General features: G+C 35.1%; 1 protein-coding gene across 1 annotated transcript; it reads right to left on the reverse strand.

Moving 5' to 3' along the window:
- Positions 1 to 5,801: 5,801 nt before the first annotated feature.
- On the reverse strand, positions 5,802 to 6,197 carry LOC114281514 (uncharacterized). Its single transcript, XM_082872189.1, has one exon. The coding sequence runs from the start codon at positions 6,195 to 6,197 to the stop codon at positions 5,802 to 5,804; it is 396 nt and encodes a 131-aa protein (XP_082728315.1).
- Between the last annotated feature and the right edge of the window lie 14,098 nt (positions 6,198 to 20,295).

Consider the following 20,295-nt stretch of genomic DNA (forward strand, 5'->3'; position numbering starts at 1 on the left):
GTGGATAAGAAGCAAGAAGACACAACAACAGTTACTACCGATGATCTCATGGTCGTTTGTGAAAATGAGTGTATCAATTTTGTGGGCCAAGAGAGCAATTGGGTGATTGATTCTGGTGCTTCTTTTCATGTGACTTCTCAAGTTGATTTCTTCACTACCTACACCGAAGGAGATTATGGTTCTGTTTGAATGGGTAATGAAGGTTTGTCCAAGATTATTGGTATGTGTGATGTTTGCTTGGAAACAAATTTGGGCTGCAAGTTGTTGCTTAAAGATGTGAGGCATGTTCCCGACATTCGCCTCAATTTGATCTCTACTGGGAAGCTAGACGATGAAGGCTTCAACAACAAATTTGGTGATGGAATATGGAAGCTCACAAAGGGTTCTTTGGTGGTGACTAAGTGCAAGAAGACTCATACACTTTATTCGATGTAAGGAAAAATTTGTAAAGGTGTTGTCAATGCACTTCAAGATGATACTTCTACCGAATTGTGGCACAAGCGACTTGGGCACATGAGTGAAAAAGGGCTGCAAGTTTTGTTTAAGAAAGAGTTTCTACCCGGTTTGAAAGGTACACATCTCAAAACTTGTGTTTATTGTTTGGCGGGTAAACAACATAGAGTTTCTTTTCAGAAAAATGTTGCTTTTAAAAAAGAAAATTTTTTGGAGTTGATTCATTCAGATGTTTATGGTCCTTTAAAAGTTAGAACACATAGTGGTGCACTTTATTTTGTTACTTTCATTGATGATTATTCAAGGAAAGTTTGGGCTTTTCTACTAAAAACTAAAGATCAAGTTCTAGAAGTATTTAAGCATTTTCAGGCCATGGTTGAAAGAGAAACATGGCAGAAATTGAAGTGTATCCGATCAGACAATGGTGGTGAATACATTGAGCCATTTGATGAGTATTGTCGCAGCCAAGGTATTCGGCACCAAAAGACAGTTAAGAAGACTCCTCAACAAAATGGCGTTGCCGAGAGGATGAACCGCACCATTGTGGAAAAAACAAGGTGTTTGCTTTCACAAGCTAAATTACCAAGATCCTTTTGGGGTGAGGCAATGAAGACAGCGGTTGACGTGATCAATTTGTCTCATTCCTATCCTTTGAATGGTGATGTTCCAGAAATAGTTTGGACCGGCAAAGATGTGTCTTATGAGCACTTGAGATTGTTTGGTTGTCGAGCTTTTGTTTACATTCAAAGGATGAGAGGTCCAAGCTTGATAGCAAGTCAAGACAATGCATTTTTCTTGGCTATGGGCGTGACGAGTTTGGTTATAGATTGTGGGATCCGGTCGACAAGAAAGTTATTCGAAGCCGTGATGTTGTGTTTCATGAAGACCAAACAATTGAAGAATTTGGCAAAAGTGATCAACCGGAGCCAAAAACTAGTGATTTCATTGACATGGATTCATTTCCTTCATCTTCAGTTGATGATGAAAACGTGGAAGATGTGCAGCTACCCATTGAAGATGTAGAAGATGATGCTAATCCTAATGAAATTGAGCCAGAAATTGAGAAAGAGCATCCAACTCAAGAACTACCACCACAACTTGAGTTGAGGAAATCTACAAGGGACCGACAACCTTCAAGAAAGTATCCTCCCAATGAATTGGTGTTGATTTTCGATCAAGGGGAGCCTGAGAGCTACCAAGAAGCAATTGAGCATGCAAAGAAACGTGATTGGAAAAAGACCATGGACGAGGAGATGAATTCCTTACTTGAAAACCAGACTTATGATTTAGTGAAGTTGCCTAAAGGGAGGAAAATTCTGAAAAATAAGTGGGTTTTCAAATTGAAGAATGATAGGAAGAATCTGAGGTACAAAACATGTCTTGTTGTGAAAGGCTTTGGACAAAAAAAATGTATTGACTTTGATGAGATTTTCTCGCCGGTTGTGAAGATGTTTTCTATTCGGGTTGTACTTGGCATGGTTGTAAGTATGAACCTTGAAGTTGAACAACTTGCTGTGAAGACCGCATCTCTTCATGGTGACCTTGAAGAAGAATTTTTCATGGAGCAATCAGAAGGTTTTGTGGAAAAAGGGAAAAAGAAATTTGTTTGCAAATTGAAAAAAAGTTTATATGGCCTCAAGCAAGCCCTGCGACAATAGTACAAAAAATTTGACTCTTTCATGATGAATAATGGTTTTTTTAAGACCACTTCGAACCATTGTGTGTTTGTGAAAATTTAAGACCACTTCGAACCATTGTGTGTTTGTGAAAAATTTCCCGGATGGTAAATTTATTATTCTTTTGCTTTATGTTGATGACATGTTAATTGTGGGTCAAGATTCTACCATGATTAACAGGTTGAAATTGGAGTTGAGCAAATCTTTTGTTATGAAAGATTTGGGACCGGCAAAGCAAATACTTGGTATGAAAATTGTTCGTGATCGCAAAGAGAAGCTGATTTGGTTGTCTCAAGAAAGCTACATTGAGAAAGTTCTTGAGAGGTTCAACATGAATAAAGCAAAGCCGGTTGGTTGTCCACTTGCGGGTCACTTCAAACTTAGTTCGAATCAATGTCCTACAAGTGAGAAAGACAAAGAAGAGATGCTGAAAATTCCTTATGCCTCAGCGATTGGTTCTTTGATGTACGCCATGGTTTGTACAAGGCCTGATATTGCTCACGCCGTTGGTGTAGTGAGTCAGTTTCTTTCTAATCCGGGTAAAGAGTATTGGACAGCGGTAAAATGGATTCTAAGGTATCTTCGAGGGACTTCGAAGGTATGTTTGTGTTTTGGGGATGGTAAGTCGATGCTTGATGAGTTTACAGATTCTAACATGGCTGGTGATGTTGATTCTAGGAAATTTACTTTGGGGTATTTGATGACATTTGCATGGGGAGCTGTGGCATGGCAATCTAAATTACAAAAAATATGTTACTCTCTTGACTGCCGAAGTTGAATTTATTGCTATTACAGAAGCTTGCAAAGAAGAGTTATGGTTGAAGAAATTTTTGCAAGAGTTGGGTTTGAAGTAAGAAAAGTATGTTCTTTATTGTGATAGTCAAAGTGCTATTCATTTGAGTAAAAATTTTACTTTTCATTTGAGATCGAAACACATTGATGTGAGATACCACTGGATTCGTGATGTGTTAGATTCGAAATTGCTACAATTCGAAAAGGTTTACACAGATGATAATATTTCAGATATGTTGACAAAGACTTTGTCAAGAGACAAACATTTAAAGTGTCGAACTTTGGTGGGTATGGTTGATGTCTCCACCTAAGTCGGTAGGGGACCTAAGTCGGTAGGGGGAGAATTGTTGGGTATACCTCCTTATTGGAGTGTGGGACCCAATTGGTTTATTAAAAGAGTTTAATTTGATTTGGTATTAGTTATAATATATTTTTATATATTATATCTAATTTTATGGTGACACAATTCAATTTGGAAACAACTAAGATTTTGATAAAAAAATCCTAGATTCACAATACATATATATATATATATATATATATTGTTTATGTGTTTGTCCCGAGGGTGTGAAGAAAAACGGTGTTTTTTTTGGCTGAGATTGTGCTTGGAAAAAATCTCACTTTTGGGTCAAAGGGTGCTTTGGTTTTTGATTCTTGGAAGCACTGTCAGTGTTCTGGTTGCTCTGTTTTGAAGATAATTTAGTTCGTTATTTTTGGTCTTCTTCAACTCTAATTTTGAAGATTTTTGTTCATCTATTTGGTGAGGTCTTTCGTCTTATTTATTTGTGATTATTTGTAATTCACCTAAAGGTGGTTTTGTGAGACCATTCGTGTCTCGTTTGTAATCGTTTGGAAACTTATTTGATTGATAGTGGAATCGGATTTCGATCCCGGTGACGTACTTTACATTGAGGGAACCACGTAAAATTCTTGTGTTACTTTTGATTTAATTTTTCCGTATTAGTTTTTATTCCCATTGATTGATTTACTTGTGGGGAATCATATATTTTTCCTAACAAAATGGTGGTAGTGTGGTGGTGGTGATGGAAGTAGTGGGTTGGTGGAGGTATTGGCAGTAATAATAGTGTAGTGATATTGATAAAATTTTAGTTAGAATTTTTTTTAATCTTTTAGAAGTAAATTTTTTTTTTCTATCAAAATAAGATTGTTGTTCACTGATTATAAAAAATACTGTGTTAAATTTCATTTTTTATCATACCAATAACAAAAAAATTGAAAAATATTTTACAAATAATATTTCTTGTTGAAATAAACATTTAGTTTTTAAAAGGCAAAGGGAAAATATTTTTTTATGATCATTTTCATGATATTTTTTTTCATAATACCTAACATTACGCTTTATGATACCTTAGTGCTTTATTAATTTTATGCTTCCAATGTGACAGCATTAATTAAGGACATTAACATTTAGATATCCTATTTTTGTGCTTTTAAGTACATTACAAAGTATTTTAATACCCTAGACTGCAAAGATAATTAATAGAGTCCCTTTTATGTCTATCTGGCCAACATTGAGAATAATGATAAATCTTTTTTAATATTTTAACAACAACATTAGAGAGTTATAAAAATTAACTAAAATTGATAAAAAAAAATGAAGTGGATTAACCACATTCATTCTGACCATATTTTCTAATCACTTTTCACACAAAATTTTTAAATCCCTAATTTTTTCATAATCTAATTGCCAAAAAGAATTAGTTTTAAGGTTTGTTTGGCTCAACCTCTGTCTAGCATTAACTATAATTTTATAGGTCCATAATGCAATCATATATCATAACCTCAAGGTAGATATGTACTTTCAAATGTATATGTGGCCTATTGATACCATATTAAACGAAAAACAAATGAACTTAAGAACACCTTTGAGAGTGTGACATTGTAATGTAGTGTGTATATGTAGTGATTGGACAAAAATGCTTTAATTGTAGTATAATTAGTTCAAATTCTTTGAGAAGTGAATGCTTTGAAATATTTCATTCTTGTAGCATCCATTGCTTCGGATCTAACTCCTTTATAAGGCTTTTTCAGGATTAGGTCATAGATCAGAATCCTTACACTATATTAGGAGATTATATTTTCGTGTAAATCTTATTATCAAAATCTTAAAATTCGTTTGGTTCATATTAAAAGTCAATTTTGCAAGTAAATCTCATCCCTTTTGCTTAAAGTAGTACAATGATGATAAACAAAATGGACTGTTTTCAGAAAGCGTTTTGCCTTCCAACAGGTTTGTAGGGCACATATGCAACAATCCCAAATCCTTAGCCAAAACAATAATGTTCAAAATAAAAAAATATATATTATCTATATGCAGAACCACTTTAAATGGTGGCTTTAACAAGATTATATTAGGGGAGAAAAGAGAAAAAATAAAAATTCAAACATCTATATGTAGTGGGAAAATGATTTGTAATTAAAAAATTTATACAAAAAATTACACTTAAATAACATGTAAATTATGAATAAATATAAATCCATCACATCATTATGTAGTTGTACATATTTTCCGTATAACTTTTGTATATTAAACTATTTACACTATGATACCAAAAAATTGGATTTCTTAACATTCATCCTTGTTCAAAAATTTTTTGTACCAACCAAAAGAATGTAGGCCATTTATAACCTTTTTTTTCACCTACTTGTCGAAGAAACACTCATATCAATAACAATTTTTGATGTAATCTATGTACTTATTTGATTTACATCAATAAATTTTTTCTTCTTGACCAATCAAAAAAAATACATAACAACACTTGTATTCAAAAAGGAGAATGTATTGTTATGTACAATGCTCGAGTACCCATTTCAATTTCTTCTTCTTCTTCTTCTTCTAAAGATTTAATTAAGAATCGTTCAACATCTTTTAGTCAAGCCATACTCAACAGCCCTCATAAGTAGGCTATCTCCTTGGAGAATTACTAGAACTGGCGATTGACCAAGCCCACAAGCCTTGGCTAGCACAATTTCTCTCATCAATGATCTAAATTCTTCCCGATCAATCTTCCCATTTCGATCGACATCAAATTTCTCAAAAAGGGTATCATACATATTTGTAATCTCGTCCTTGGATTGCAACTCGAACTCCACCGATGCAAATTTTCCAGTTCTCGTCTGGAGATCATCACGGGATAACACTCCATCGCCATCACCATCTAGCATGACAAATTGTTCGTTGACACATTTGTCGAAGACTTTTGTGTCTTCGACAAATTCAATTACTGTTGAACTCTCTAGGCAAACTACACTCATTTTTGCAGGAAGTTACAGAGCAAACTATAATGTTTGGAAACTTTGAAGTTACTATTAGTTTTGCATTTGGTTTTTGAGTCTATATATTTGTGTAGAAAATACCTATTTTTAGGGTGCCCTTAAAATGGTTGATGGCCCATTGTTTTAGAGGTTTTGGGCCATTAAAGACATGAAACTGTCCTTTGCCTTTAACATGCCATGTGGTTGTTTCTTGCCCAAGTGCTCCATTATTGTTTCACATTTATTTAGTATTTATTTTATTCTCAGCGGATTAATAAGTTAAGTTAAAGATAATTAAATGTTTGATTGTTTTTAAGAATTCAAATTCTAGAGAAATCTCGAAATACAACACTTGAACTACGCTAGATGTACATAATTAAATTTTAAAATAAAAATAAAAAGATAGGTTCACATATGTGGAGCGACTCCATCCCTTATATCTATTCTATTCTATGAGGCTATGATATAATTCTTTACTATTAAACTGTCTCGTCACATTATTTTCTCTTCTTCAACAGTAGACCTAGGTAAAGAGAAAGTCCAGTGTAGTGCTTTTTTTTATTAGCAAAAAACAAATTTTATTAATTTGAAATGTAGAAATACAATAAGATAATAAGGGTTAAGGAGAAAAGCTTCAATATAGTGTCTTTCATTGTTCTCATTCTAATTGTCTAAAGCGTTTATTTTATAGAGTTTTGTGTACATATTGTCGACCAAAAAAAAAATGGATTTGATATGATAGTCAATCACATAACTTCATTATATTTGTCTTAAAAAACAATAGATAACAAGTATAACTTTAAATACAGTAATGGTTAAGGGTCACAATTTTTGTGGCTCAAATAGCTCGAAATTGTCAAAACGACGTCGTTTTGAGTACAAAATAATTTTGAAATTGCTAAAACGACGTCGTTTTGACAATTTCGAGCCATTTAAGCCACAAAAATTGTGACCCTCAAACATTTTTCCTTTAAATATAATACTTTTTATTTATTTTAAACAAATATTGATATAACCTATGAGAAAATTATTTCATCTTCGCTCTACATATTATTAACCTATGGTTGAAATATTACAATATATAAAAATAAATTATAAGAAATGATTTAAGACATGTTTCGTGTGGCTTATGGGACTGCTCATAGCTTCTTCTTTTTTATTTGAAAAATACGTGAGTGTTTAGTGCAGTTTTTTATTACAATTAATATGGCAAAATTATAGCTTAAATAAGTTAAAATCAATTTGATTTCGTTTGTAAATATCATTATGAAAAATTTAAAAATCTCAGAGATATTAATTTGTGATTATGTATCAATTTAAAGCAGTAAATAACAATCCCAATCAAACAATCAAGACAATCGACACAATGATTTTAACGTGGAAAAATCACAATTGGAGTGCCTCTAATTGTGATAAAAAACCATGGGCCAAAGTCACAAAATAATTCACTAAGAAGACACTAAGGAATTACACAATTGTACTCTCAATTATCTAGCGAATGTACGCCCAAATCGAATCGACCTCTATATGCCTCTTCCAACCCTGTCTTTAACTCGGAGTTGTCTTGCTCAACGTTGAATCCACAACGCCGATGTCGAATTTACTACGATGAGCCACTCTGGAATCCACCAAAGTTTTGGGCTCAAATTTCACAGAATTCACCGATGAATAACTCTCTCTTTTTTGAATAAAACAAACTAAACAAACCCTTTGATATAATCCACTAAATTTGTGATTAAACTTTCATAGATATCAAAGAAAACAAGCAAAAAAGCTCCAGATGAAAACCCTAATACCCAAAAAGAAAATCTAGCAACCGTACCCTAAAACCTGACTGAATCGCAACTTTTATAACAAACAGATCTGCGATCTTCGCTCGAGCGCAAGAATGGCCGCTTGAGTGGAAAATACAACTCCCAGTACTTTTGCAGGCGAGTGAAACATCTGAAAGGTTGCGATCTCCGTTCGAGTGCAGGAATGGCCGCTTGCGCTCGAGTGGAAAAATAGCTCGATCCCCGACATAGTCAGCAAAGTGACAAACAAGATAGGATTAAGATCACAAACTTCTCTGCATAGTTACAATTTGAGTTGGATTCGCATCTAAATACTCATAGCCTCACTTAAATAAAAGATCGAATAAAATTATAATTGAAAAGAGTTTTGTCGAACGGGATTGCCAATAACAAAAACCTAACACACTAACAAACACTCAATTAACTCTGATTGAATATCAATTTATTTCCTCAACTTCTAAATCGTATATTTAGAACTCGTAAGAAGATTATACAAACACACCCTTTACAACGGTGTAAAGATGCAATTTTATAGTTTAACGAGTCTAAATGGACAATATTAAATTAAGGAGTAAAGTAGCATTCATTAGGCAGGGAACCAAGGGATTCTAGTCTAGTTGGTTAGCCTTTTGGCTACCAAGTCTCTCCTAAGGTGAAGGTTTTGGGTTCTACTTTTAGGAGTAGAATGGGAGAACAATATTTTTTTACAAGGTATATGGATGTGAGTTTTAACTCCCTTGAAATGCTAATTTAACAATTAACCACTAACTTTCGCCAATAAAAAAAAAAAAAAATTCAATAGGTAGTGGCTTCTCTCTTTGAACTGGATCGTGTTGTTGGGCTTCCGTGGGCCCATCACGAAGCTCACATCAATGATTCGAATAATTCAATATGTAGGTCTCGTTGAGTACCTCATTCTCGTAAAAAATTATGTTGATCTAATATCAATAACACTTGATTAGATCATAGTCGTGTCTTTTACAAGCATGAAATATTCGACGAGTCCAACTTATTGAATGATTTAGATTATCGAAATGGATCCAAAATGGGTGTCAACGGTAAATATAATTTTAAAAATAAATTGACACAAATATAATCCGATCAAGTGACTATTGATATCCGATCAACGTGATTTTTCACAAGTATGAAGTATTCGATGAGTCCTATATATTAACGGTTTGAATTATCGAAATGTATCCAAAATGGGTTGAAATATCAAACTAGAGAGGGTCCAATCCCTATTCACTAATAGTTAAAGAGTGCCATTGTAATTAAGACACTAAACATCCTTTGCATGACTATTCCCAATCACGCGTATAATTGATACATGGAGTCGAAAAAGAAGCCTAACCCATTGCATGACCTTTGGTTATATAGTTATTTTGGATTCAACAAAAAAAAAAGGCAGATAGGAATTGAAGTGAAAAATAATTCAATTTCTTATTCTAATTTCAATAGTTATTTCCTTTTATATTTTTCAAAATGAATTGTGTATTTTGCTTACAAATATAATTATTAATCTTGTTGAATATAAAAATAAGAGTACATAGAATTTTTTTATTTGTAATATTATATATATAATTTGTGATTGTATCAATTACTGATTTAGTATTATTTTTTTATTTATATTGTTTTCTAAATTATATTATGAATCTATTATATATACGTGGTTTTTACCTCATTCATGAGTAAGCTAAATAAATCTTTTCATATTTTTGATCTATCTTATTGGATATTGGAGGCAACTAAACATGAACAAATATATAAAAAAAATTACATAGAATAGTATTTGTTTTCTCGTAAAATTCTTCTTGTTCTTGCAGAACTTTTTAATGAACATGTATAATGTTTGGTTGGGATTAGCTTGATTTATTTGACCATGTGGATGTATTTTGGTTATTTTACGTTGGTCATCTCAACGCATTGTGGTTAATTTTTAGGATTCGTTGGATAAAATATTCAAACAAAAAATTAAAATAATTGGATATTGATAGCTGCATATTTGAATTACAAAAAATGAATAGTTATTTTTGAAATTATATTTGTTATCTAATTTTTAAAAACAAATATGATTAAAAAATATAGCTATTGACATCTAATTATCTTGATTTTGTGCATGGATATTTTATTTAATGAGTCTTAAAAAGTCAATAATTCAAATTACCGAAATCAGCCTAAACCAAACCTAAAACGAAATTACAGAAAAGTTTGGTAACGTTTACGTTTTCAATTTATAATTACAAAAATTTTATAAACTGGTTTTTGTTTATTTTTTGTTTATTTTTAGAAAAACATAAACTATAAACGCGTTTGGTAATTGACAAAATGTTTAAAAAAATTTAAAAATATAAAAAAGAGTGAGAAATAGCAAGTGGTGGCAAGTGACGGCGGAAGACGGTGGTGGAAAGTGATGACGGTGGGTGGTGGGTGGGGCGGGTGGGTAACGGTGGCGGGTGGTTGGTGGTAGCGAGTGGGTGGTGGTGGTAGTGGTGGAGGTGGAGGTGGCGGTGACGGGTGGTGGGTGACGATGGCAGGTGGGTGGCGGATGGCGGGTGGTAGTGGCGGGTAGGTAGTTGGTGGTGGTGGTGGTGGTGGTGGTGGTGGTGGTGGTGGTGGGTGGGTGGGTGACGGTGGCGGGTGGTAGCTAGTGGGTGGTGGTGGTGGCGGTGGCGGTGGCGGGTGGTGGGTGGTGGTGGCGGGTGGTGGCGAATGGCGGATGGTGGTGGCAGGTGGGTGGCGGATGAGTGGTGGGTGGTGATGGTGGGTGGGTGGGTGGGTGATAGTGGCGAGTGATGGGGGGTGGCGGCGGGTGGTGGGTGGTGGGTGGTGGCGGGTGGTGGGTGGTGGCGGGTGGTGGCGGGTGGTGGGTGGTGGCGGGTGGTGGTGGTGGTGGTGGTGATGGGTGGTGGCGGTGGTGGTGGTGGTGGTGGATGGGTGGGTGACGGTGGCGGGTAGTAGGTGGTAGCGAGTGGGTGGTGGTGGTAGTAGTGGTGGGTGGTAGCGAGTGGGTGATTGGTGGTGGCAGGTGGCTGGTGAGTGGTGGTGGCAAGTAGGTGGCAGGTGGTGGCGGGTGGCGGGTGGTAGGTGGTGGTGGGTGCATGGCAGGTGGGTGGTGGGTGGTGGTGGTGGCAATGGGTGGATGGTGGTGGCGAGTGGGTGGCAGGTGACTGGTGAGTGGTGGTAGTGACAGGTGGCTGGTGAGTGGTGGTGGTGGTGGTGGTGGTGAGGGGTAGATGGTGGTGGCGAGTGGGTGGCAAGTGGGTGGTGGGTGGCTAGTGGGTGGTGGTGGCGGGTGGTGGCGGGTGGCTGGTGAGTGGTGGTGGCAGGTGGTGGTGAGGGGTGGGTGGTGATAGCGGAAGACGGTGGTGGAAAATTGTGGCGGGTGGTGGCTAGTGTTGGGTGGTAAAAAAAAAAAAATCGAAAACTCAAAATGGAAACACATTTTTTGTGTTTTTATTTTTTGGCCAAATTTATAAACTGAGACCACTGATTTATAAATCAAAAATTTTACTAAACAAGTTTTTATTTGAATTTTTAAAATTTTTGTAAATATAAACAGAAAATAGAAAACGTAAGTGTTACCAAACGGCACCTAAATTAATTCAATCCTTAGGATGCATTGACCTTCTAGATTATTTTTAACTATATATGAGAGTTTATTTTGACAATTTATTAAAAAATCATTGTAATTTTTTTAATTTATTTTTTACACACAAAAAATAAAATAAGTTTTTTAGCCCAATAAGACAAAATATCACATCTAATCCATAATCATTACGTTCTTTCTCTCACAAAAAAAGTCAAAAGTCCTTCCCAAATAAGGCTTTTTAGCCCCAGGCTAAAATAGCCAAAAAGCCAACCCACTTCCTAAATTACCTAATCTAGCTTATTTAGAGAGTGACTATTTTAATTAATAGTTTAATTTTTTTATGTGTATAAAAATATTTTAAAACAATGATTGTAATTGTGGGTTTTGATTTTTTTTTGACTATTTTAGTAAAAAAAAAAAAAAAAAAAAAAAATCAACACCGCAAATAAGTTGTAAATTTTCCAAACAGGTTGGCATAACAATAAAATGTGATCAGTAGTAAAATTTGATAAAGATATACCATTTGATGAAGATATATCATCCAAGGGGTAAGCTAGTGTAAGTGTAACATGAGTGGTGGATTTTAGTTACATTGTATAGTTGTATAACAGAGTTTGTTAGAAGAGTGGTTAGTTAGTTAGTGTATGGTTAGTTAGTTAGAGAAGCTGCTTATCTCTATAAATACTGATGTAATGTGTTTGTTATTTGATTAAGATGGATAGTTAATAAACTTCTTCATGGTATCAGAGCCTGATAAGCTCCAACGAGCAACAATGGCTTCTCTTCTTTCATCATCATCTACAGCACCTCTGATTCCTTCAAATCTGAGTGTGTTGCTCACGAATCTCAGTTCACGAATCTCAATTTGCTAGTTACAGTGAAGTTAGATGGTATGAACTTCATTGTTTGGAAAGGACAAATGTAGAATATCCTTAGAGCAATAGATCTCTTAAAGATTGTTGATGGATCCTTTCCATGTCCTGATGAGAAAATCTAGAATTCATCTGGTATTGAAGTTCCAAATCCTGAATCTATTCAATGAAGGCTGTTAGATGCTCACCTGCTTAGTTATGTTACAGCCACATTATCTCATGCAATATTCACATCTGTGATTCATCTCCAAACCAGTGCTCAGGTTTGGAAATTTCTTGACAAAAGATTTACATCATTGTCTCGTTCACATATTCATCAACTCAAAAATAGACTGAATTCAATCTCAAAGAAAAATGAATCTATGGAGACTTATCTCCATCAAATTAAAACTCTTGTAGATCAATTAAGCCTTGCATCTTCTACTGTTGATGATGAGCATGTTGTGCTCATCACATTGAATGGACTTCCGAGTGAGTATGATGCTATGAAGACAGTTATTTGCACTCGAGCAGAGAGTATTTCAATGGCAAATTTGTTTTCTTTACTCTGTTATGAAGGCTTACATATTGAAGCAAAGGCTAAACAACAACCTGATCTAACTGTTGCATATGTTACAGTCAAAGAACCTAATTTCTCAAGAGGTTTTCAAGCCTATCATGGCAGAGGTGGTTGCGCGAAATGATTCTCGAGGATCTTTCAGAGGCAATTGATCTCAGTTTGGGAGATCAAACTCTACTTCTTCTTATCATGGAAGATCTTCACATTTTCAAGGTCGCAGTAGGCCTAATTTTGGCTTAATTTGTCAGATTTGTGGAAAATCCAATCATTCGGCTTTGGAATGTTGGCATCAGTTGGATGCTCAATTTCAACCATTATCTCCATTGTCTACCTCTCAGCCATAGCCACATAATTCTTCTGTTCCTCATACATCTAGAGCTTTTGTTGCATCTGCTATTGATGAGGCCTCTCAATGTTCAAGTCCTTGGTTTCTTGATTCAGCTGCATCTGATCACATTACTCAGGATCTTCATCACTTGCATTCCTATCAGCCATATTCTGGTCCAAAACAAGTCACCATTGGTAATGGCTCTTCTCTTCCCATTACTCATACTGGTCAAGGTATTTTACATACTCCTTATCACTCTTTTCGGTTGGATAAGGTCTTGTGAGTGCCTAATTTTTTTTCTAATCTCATTTCTTTCCATCAACTAGCTAAAGATAACAATTGTTCTGTTATATTTGGTCAGTCTTCTTTTTCTATTCAGGACAATCATTCTAAGGCCATTCTACATAGAGGCTATCATGCTAATGGCCTGTATCATTTTCCTGTTCAGTCATCTCGTTTCTCACCATCTACTTCTCATCATGCTTTCCATAGTTCCACTGTTAATTCTATTACATTTGCTGATACTTGGCACAAGAGATTGGGGCATCCTTCTGCTTTTAAATTTCACTTACTACAGAAGCACTTGTTCTTAAATAATAATAATAAGACTCCCCTCTCTTGTATTGATTGTGCTATGTCTACGTCTCACAGACTACCATTTAAACTGTCCAATTCTACTGTTGATCAACCTCTTGCTTTAATTTACACTGATGTTTGAGGACCCTTTTCTTATGCTACCTCTGATTACAAATATTATGTTGTGTTTGTTAATAATTTTAGTCGCTTTACTTGGCTTTATCCCTTAGCTTACAAAAGTGAGGTGCATGTCAAATTTACTAAGTTTAAAATGTTTGTTGAAAAATAATTTGACGATCCTCTTAAAGTTTTGAGATCTGATGGAGGTGGTGAATTTCAAAATCACTTTATGCCTAACTTCATGACAACACATGGTATTCTTCATCAGTCTTCTTGTCGTCATACATCATCACAAAATGGTGTAGCAGAACGAAAGCATCTCCATATTACTGAAGCTGCCATCACTTTATTACATCAATCTGCCTTACCACTTACTTACTGGTTTGATGCTGTAGCTGCTGCTACTTTTTTGATTAATAGGCTACCTAGTGTGGCTATTTCTAATTGTTCTCCTTTTGAGAAACTTTTTCATAAGCCACCTAATTATTCCTTGCTTAAAATCTTTGGTTGTTTGTGTTTTCCATGGCTTCAGCCTTATTCTTCCCATAAATTGTCTCATAAATCTGTCCCTCATGTTTTTCTTGGTTATCATCCTACATTTAAAGGTTATAGGTGTTTGAATCCCCTCACTAGTCATATCATTCTTTATAGGCATGTCAGATTTGAAGAAAATATTTTTCCCTTTGCCTCATCTACCTCTGTTTCTGTCCTCTCTTCTTTACCTATGTTGCAGAATTTCTTTTGGTCCACTCCTTCTATCCCTCAGTCTCCACTGCAGCACAGTTCTTCTGTTTCAGCTTAGCCTACTTCAGGTCAACCTGCTTTAGCTCTTTCTACTTCAGGTCAACCTGCTTCAGCTCCTTCTACTTCAGGTCAACCTGCATCAGCTCTTTCAAATCAACCTATTCTAGCCCAACCTGCTTCAGTTCAGTGTCCACCAGCTCAGCCTTCTCATGTTCTGAATCCATTTGCTCTAACTCAATCTGTTCCTGTTTCCCTTGCTACTGCTGTAGCTTTTCCTGTTGCTGTTTCAGTCCAACCTGTTTCTGTTCTGTCTCCTATACCAATTGTTCCTCCTACACCTAATACTTCTATTTCTATTTCTCTTCCTCTTCCTCTTTTTCCTCCTTCCACCAATAATCATTCTATGCAAACCAGATCTAAAACTAAGCATCCTACATTCACTGTTCAGACCACTGATGGGTCCACTGAGCCTCTTTCTACTTCATCTGCTCTTGCTTCTCTCATATGGTTTCAGGCTATGATGGAGGAATATTCTGCTCTTTAACAACAAGGCACTTGGTCTCTGGTTTCCTTTATTCCTTTTAAACAAGCTATTGGTTGTAAATGGGTTTTTAAGATCAAGAAGAATTCAGATGGTACTGTGGCTCAACACAAAGCTCGACTTGTGGCTAAAGGCTTTCTTCAACAATATGGAGTTGATTTTCAGGCCACCTTCAGTCCTGTTGCCAAGCAACCTACAATTCGAATTTTTCTTTGCTTGGCCTTGCATCATCATTGGCCCATTAAACAATTGGATATCTCCAATGCATTCTTACATGGCAAGCTTGAAGAAGAGGTTTATATGGAACAACCCCCAGGCTTTGTTGATCCCTCTCATCCTTCTTTGGTTTGTAAGCTTCATAAAGCTCTTTATGGCTTGAAACAAGCTCCTAGAGCTTGGTATTCCACTTTTTCCTCTTTTTTTCTTTCTCAAGGCTTTACTAATAGTAAGTGTGATACCTCTTTGTTTGTTCATAAAACCTCTTCCTCCATTCCCTTCATTTTGATATATGTTAATGATATTCTTCTAACTGGCACCAATGCTGCCTATATCTAAACTTTTTATCCCATATGCATCTTGCCTTTTCCATGAAGGAATTGGGTGACCTCTCTTATTTCCTTGGCATTTCTGTCTAATCTCACTGTAATGGTTTTTTTCTTAATCAACAGAAATATGCCTCTGATCTGCTTCTCAAGGCTGGCATGGTTGGTTGTAAGCCTTACTTTACACCTGTTTCTTCCAAACCTTCCTTGGCTACTTCTGATTCTTTCCCTTGTCCTCATTCATTTTTGTATCGAAGTATTGTGGGTGAGCTTCAGTACCTTACTATCATTAGACCTGAGCTGTCCTATACAGTCAATCAAGCTTGTCAGTTCATGCATTCTCCTACAGTTGACAATTTTTTTGCTATCAAAAGAATTCTTTGCTATATTAAAGGTTCTTTATCTCATGGTCTTCTCTTTACTCCTGGCTCTTTTCAGCTTCATGCTTATACTGATTCTAATTGGGCTAGAGACCATATTGACAAACGATCCACCTCCGGCTATTGTATCTTTTTGGGTGACAATCTTATATCTTGGTCTTCTAAGAAACAGCCCACTGTTTCAAGATCTTCTACTGAAACTGAATATCGTTCGCTGGTTAATACCACTGCAGAACTCACTTGGCTTCAAATGCTGCTTCAAGATTTTTTCCATCCCTCAGTCTTCTCTTCCTGTTGTCTGGTGTGATAGTCAATCTGCCATTGCTTTGGCTGCCAACCCTGTGTTTCATACCAGGTCTAAGCATATAGAAGTGGACTGCCACTTTGTTCGCGACATGGTTCAAGCTCATAAATTGCTTTTGCGTCATGTTCCCACTGCCCCACAGCTTGCTGATATTTTTAATAAACCATTGTCTACTTCTCGATTTTCTTTTCTCACTTCCAAACTCAATGTTGCCTCTGCTCCCTTGAGTTTGAGGGGGCCTAATAAAGATATACCATCTAATGAAGATATATCATCTGATCATCTGATGATATCATCCAAGGGCTAAGCTAGTGCAAGTGTAACATAAGTGGTAGATTTCAGCTACATTGTATAGTTGTATAACAGAGTTTGTTGGAAGAGTGGTTAGTTAGTTAGTGTATGGTTAGTTAGTTAGAGAAGCTGCTTATCTCTATAAATACTGATATAATGTGTTTGTTATTTGATTAAGATGGATAGTTAATAAACTTCTTCAAAATTGAGCAGTAGTCTCAACACATAGTTCACATCATTTAATAGCATCCAATCGATAATTGACCTTTCAAATTTCTTCATATATGTGAGCTTTTGTTTGTGATGTGGGTTTGTTTTTTAACTATTTTAGTTTGGGGCTAAAAAGTCTTGTCTATGATAGATATTTTGACTTTTTTTGACTTTTGTGAGAGAAAAAATAAAATAATTATGATTTAGATATGACATTTTGTCCTATATAATTAAAATAACCAATTTTATCTTATATAACTATTTTAATCTAAATGGACATGCCAAACATAGCCGACAACTTAACTCATACTTGTTTGAGGAGACTAGATTAATTGGATAAACGTGATAGCCCTACACATTTTTTGTTAGAAGAGATTATATATATTATGAAATTGTATCAGATCAAATATAAATTAGATTTGAACAATTATTTTTTATTCCAAACCAAAATTCAAGTTCTACCAAACTAATGACAGATTGGATGATTGAAAAAAAAAAGAAAAAAAGAATTAAACTATGAACTCAAAATGTCTCCTAATTCAATATGAACCCTCTAATTCATCCAAACAAACGCCTAAGTGCATCATTATAAACCACAATTGGAATAAAAAGCTGTCACATACTGACCAATTAGTACTTTGCCTTATTTGGTAGTTCTAGGGCACAGTCATGTGGTGTTTTAAGTGTGTTTTGATTGGTGAAGAGAGTGGTCTATGATTTTGTATTAAGTGATTGAAAAGTAATAAAAGGCATAATAAATTGTAATTAATCAAGTGTATGTCCACGTGGTGGCTCAGGACCATGAAATAATTTTTCCTAATCCATTACCTTTACAAAACATTTCATTTAACTAAATCAAATTAGTGAATCTAACTTTGAAATCCTCGATACTTTTGTACCAATATGTATATATATATGTGTAATGGACTATATATAAGTTATAACATTTGTGAGTTTAAATTTAATTACTATAAAAGTCACAATTTAATCCTATGAGAGTCATAATTTAAAAAAAAAATAAAAAAAATTGAGTTATAACCAAACAATACTTAAGATATAATGAAAGAACTCTTGTGATTAAGGCCGAATTGTGTAACATTGAGACTGTTAATTAGGATCTCTTAACTTTACTTGCTTGTCAAATAATATATTTTATGTCTGTTTAATGTTAATCAGGTTGTACCTAGTCAGAGCATAAAATGGACAAAAATACAAAATTTGGAGAGAAAAGAGTTTCCCACACGTGCGTTGACTTTTTTCGCACATGCATTGACTTTCCCGCACGTGCATTGACTTTTTTGGAAAAACATGCCTGATGTTTAAACTTGTTTGAAAGATAGCAGAAGTATAAAAAGGCGAGAAAGAGGCTGAATTAGGGTTCTGAAATTTTATTCTAAGGAAATGGAGGCTAGGGTTCTACAGAAAGTGATTTTCCCTCAAGCTTCAAGGACAACTTCCATGGGGGTTTCCATCTCTCCTCTCTCTTCCACCTCTTCCCACTCTTCCATGAGTGGCTGGGTTATTCTTTTCTAGGGTTTTGATGAAATCCTAGCCATGTAATAGGATTTTCCATATGCTTTGATTGTGATTCGATTTGAATCAATGTATGGATGTTTTAGAAGTTTATAATAATTATTTTTTTCATCTTTTCAAGTATTTTACTCTCTGTGATTGATTAATGCTTTCCATACATTAGTTTTCTTTGTGTTTGTGTTCAAAGTATGAGACGAGTCATGCTACGAGAGACAGGTTGTGTTGCTACCGTAGTTTAGAGCAAACGCCTCGTGCTACTTGGGATGACTCGTGCCTGTATGTTGAATGCAATAACCTTCTTGATCAATATTTTAAACTTGTAGTTGTGAAATATTGGGTATTTCAAACCCGATTGCAATTGATAGCCGATGTTTAATCTCGTTTATATGGTTCGTGGTGAATTCTTTGCCCTAGGACTTTTCTCAAAAATTAATATCTCAAACCCTAATTTTAATTGTCAATTTAATTTCTCAATTTCATTTAATTCCTTTTTAGTCATAAAATCTCTCAATCTTTTTAATCAAAATTAATTTAGGAATTTAGGAATTACATTAGTCTAATTTCACAATTATCTATGTGGAGCGATATCTGGACTTGCTATTATTCTAAAAGAATTTGATATAATTTAGTGTTTAATTTTGATGTGTTTAACGACCTATCAAATTTCTGGGCAGCCAAGAAGACGACCGCCGCACGTGCGGCCATCTCCGGCGCACATGCGGTCCTTTTCCAAAAAAAAAAAAAAAAAAAAAAAAAAAAATTATACTTAGCTTTTCTAATTCATTTTAATTATACTTAGCTTTTCCAATTCATTTTAGTTCCTAGGTTGTCTATTTATTTATTTAGCTATTAAGTTGTTTATTTTTTTATTATTTAATTGATTTTTATTTTTATTTTATTTTATTAATCATTTCTTTATTCTTTGTTAGTTTATTTCATTACTTGTTAATGTAGTTTGTTTTCATTTGTTTCATCCGTCGTTATTTACATAAAATGTTAATGTGTCTATTTTATTTTATTTTAGATTTCATATATTGTTAAAAAAAAAAAGAAAAAAAAAAGAGTCAAGTTTGTGTGTGTGTTACTATTTGCCTACATGGATGTGCACCTACAATCTCTGGTAATATTCTCTCATTTCTATTTACTTAACTTTTGCTTCCATTGAGGATAATGTCATATTCAAGTTAGAGAATGAGGGTATTTTCTTTTGTGCATTTCTATTTGGCTTATAATTCATGCCTATACCTACTTCACTTGATTGCATCACTTCACTTGATTTTCACTTTGTGCCAGTATGGTAGTGATTTGAGCATATGTTAATTGGGGAACATAGTAGGTGTGGGGACATATTTTCTGATTACCAGCACGTGGCATGGTGACGCCGACGTGTCAGCCGAGGTGCCACGTGCCCTGGTAGTTAAGCCGAGGTAATCTCGGATAAGCCGAGGTCATCTCCGAAGATGTCGGAATCCGAAGATAAGGGACAAGAGTCCTGAAGCAAAGAGGGGACTTAGTTAAGATAAGGATAAACCTCTTAGGGAGTTTATGTCTATCTCCTAAAGAGTCCAGAGTAAGTACTAAGACTGGGGTACACAGAAGTCATATTTCTAGTTGGACTTGGATTAAGTATATTATAAAAGAGAGGCACCCCCGTGGGTCTAAGGTATGTAATTCATACTTTGAGTATTCAGTTTAATACTTGATTATCCTTGAGAA

The sequence above is a fragment of the Camellia sinensis genome, chromosome 5 (assembly GCF_055761805.1).
Source record: "Camellia sinensis isolate YWXY chromosome 5, ASM5576180v1, whole genome shotgun sequence".
Classification (NCBI taxonomy): domain Eukaryota; kingdom Viridiplantae; phylum Streptophyta; class Magnoliopsida; order Ericales; family Theaceae; genus Camellia; species Camellia sinensis.

What these genes read in the sequence shown, in the direction of transcription:
- LOC114281514 (XM_082872189.1), bottom strand. Translation starts at nt 6,197, where the DNA reads ATGAGTGTAGTTTGCCTAGAGAGTTCAACAGTAATTGAATTTGTCGAA.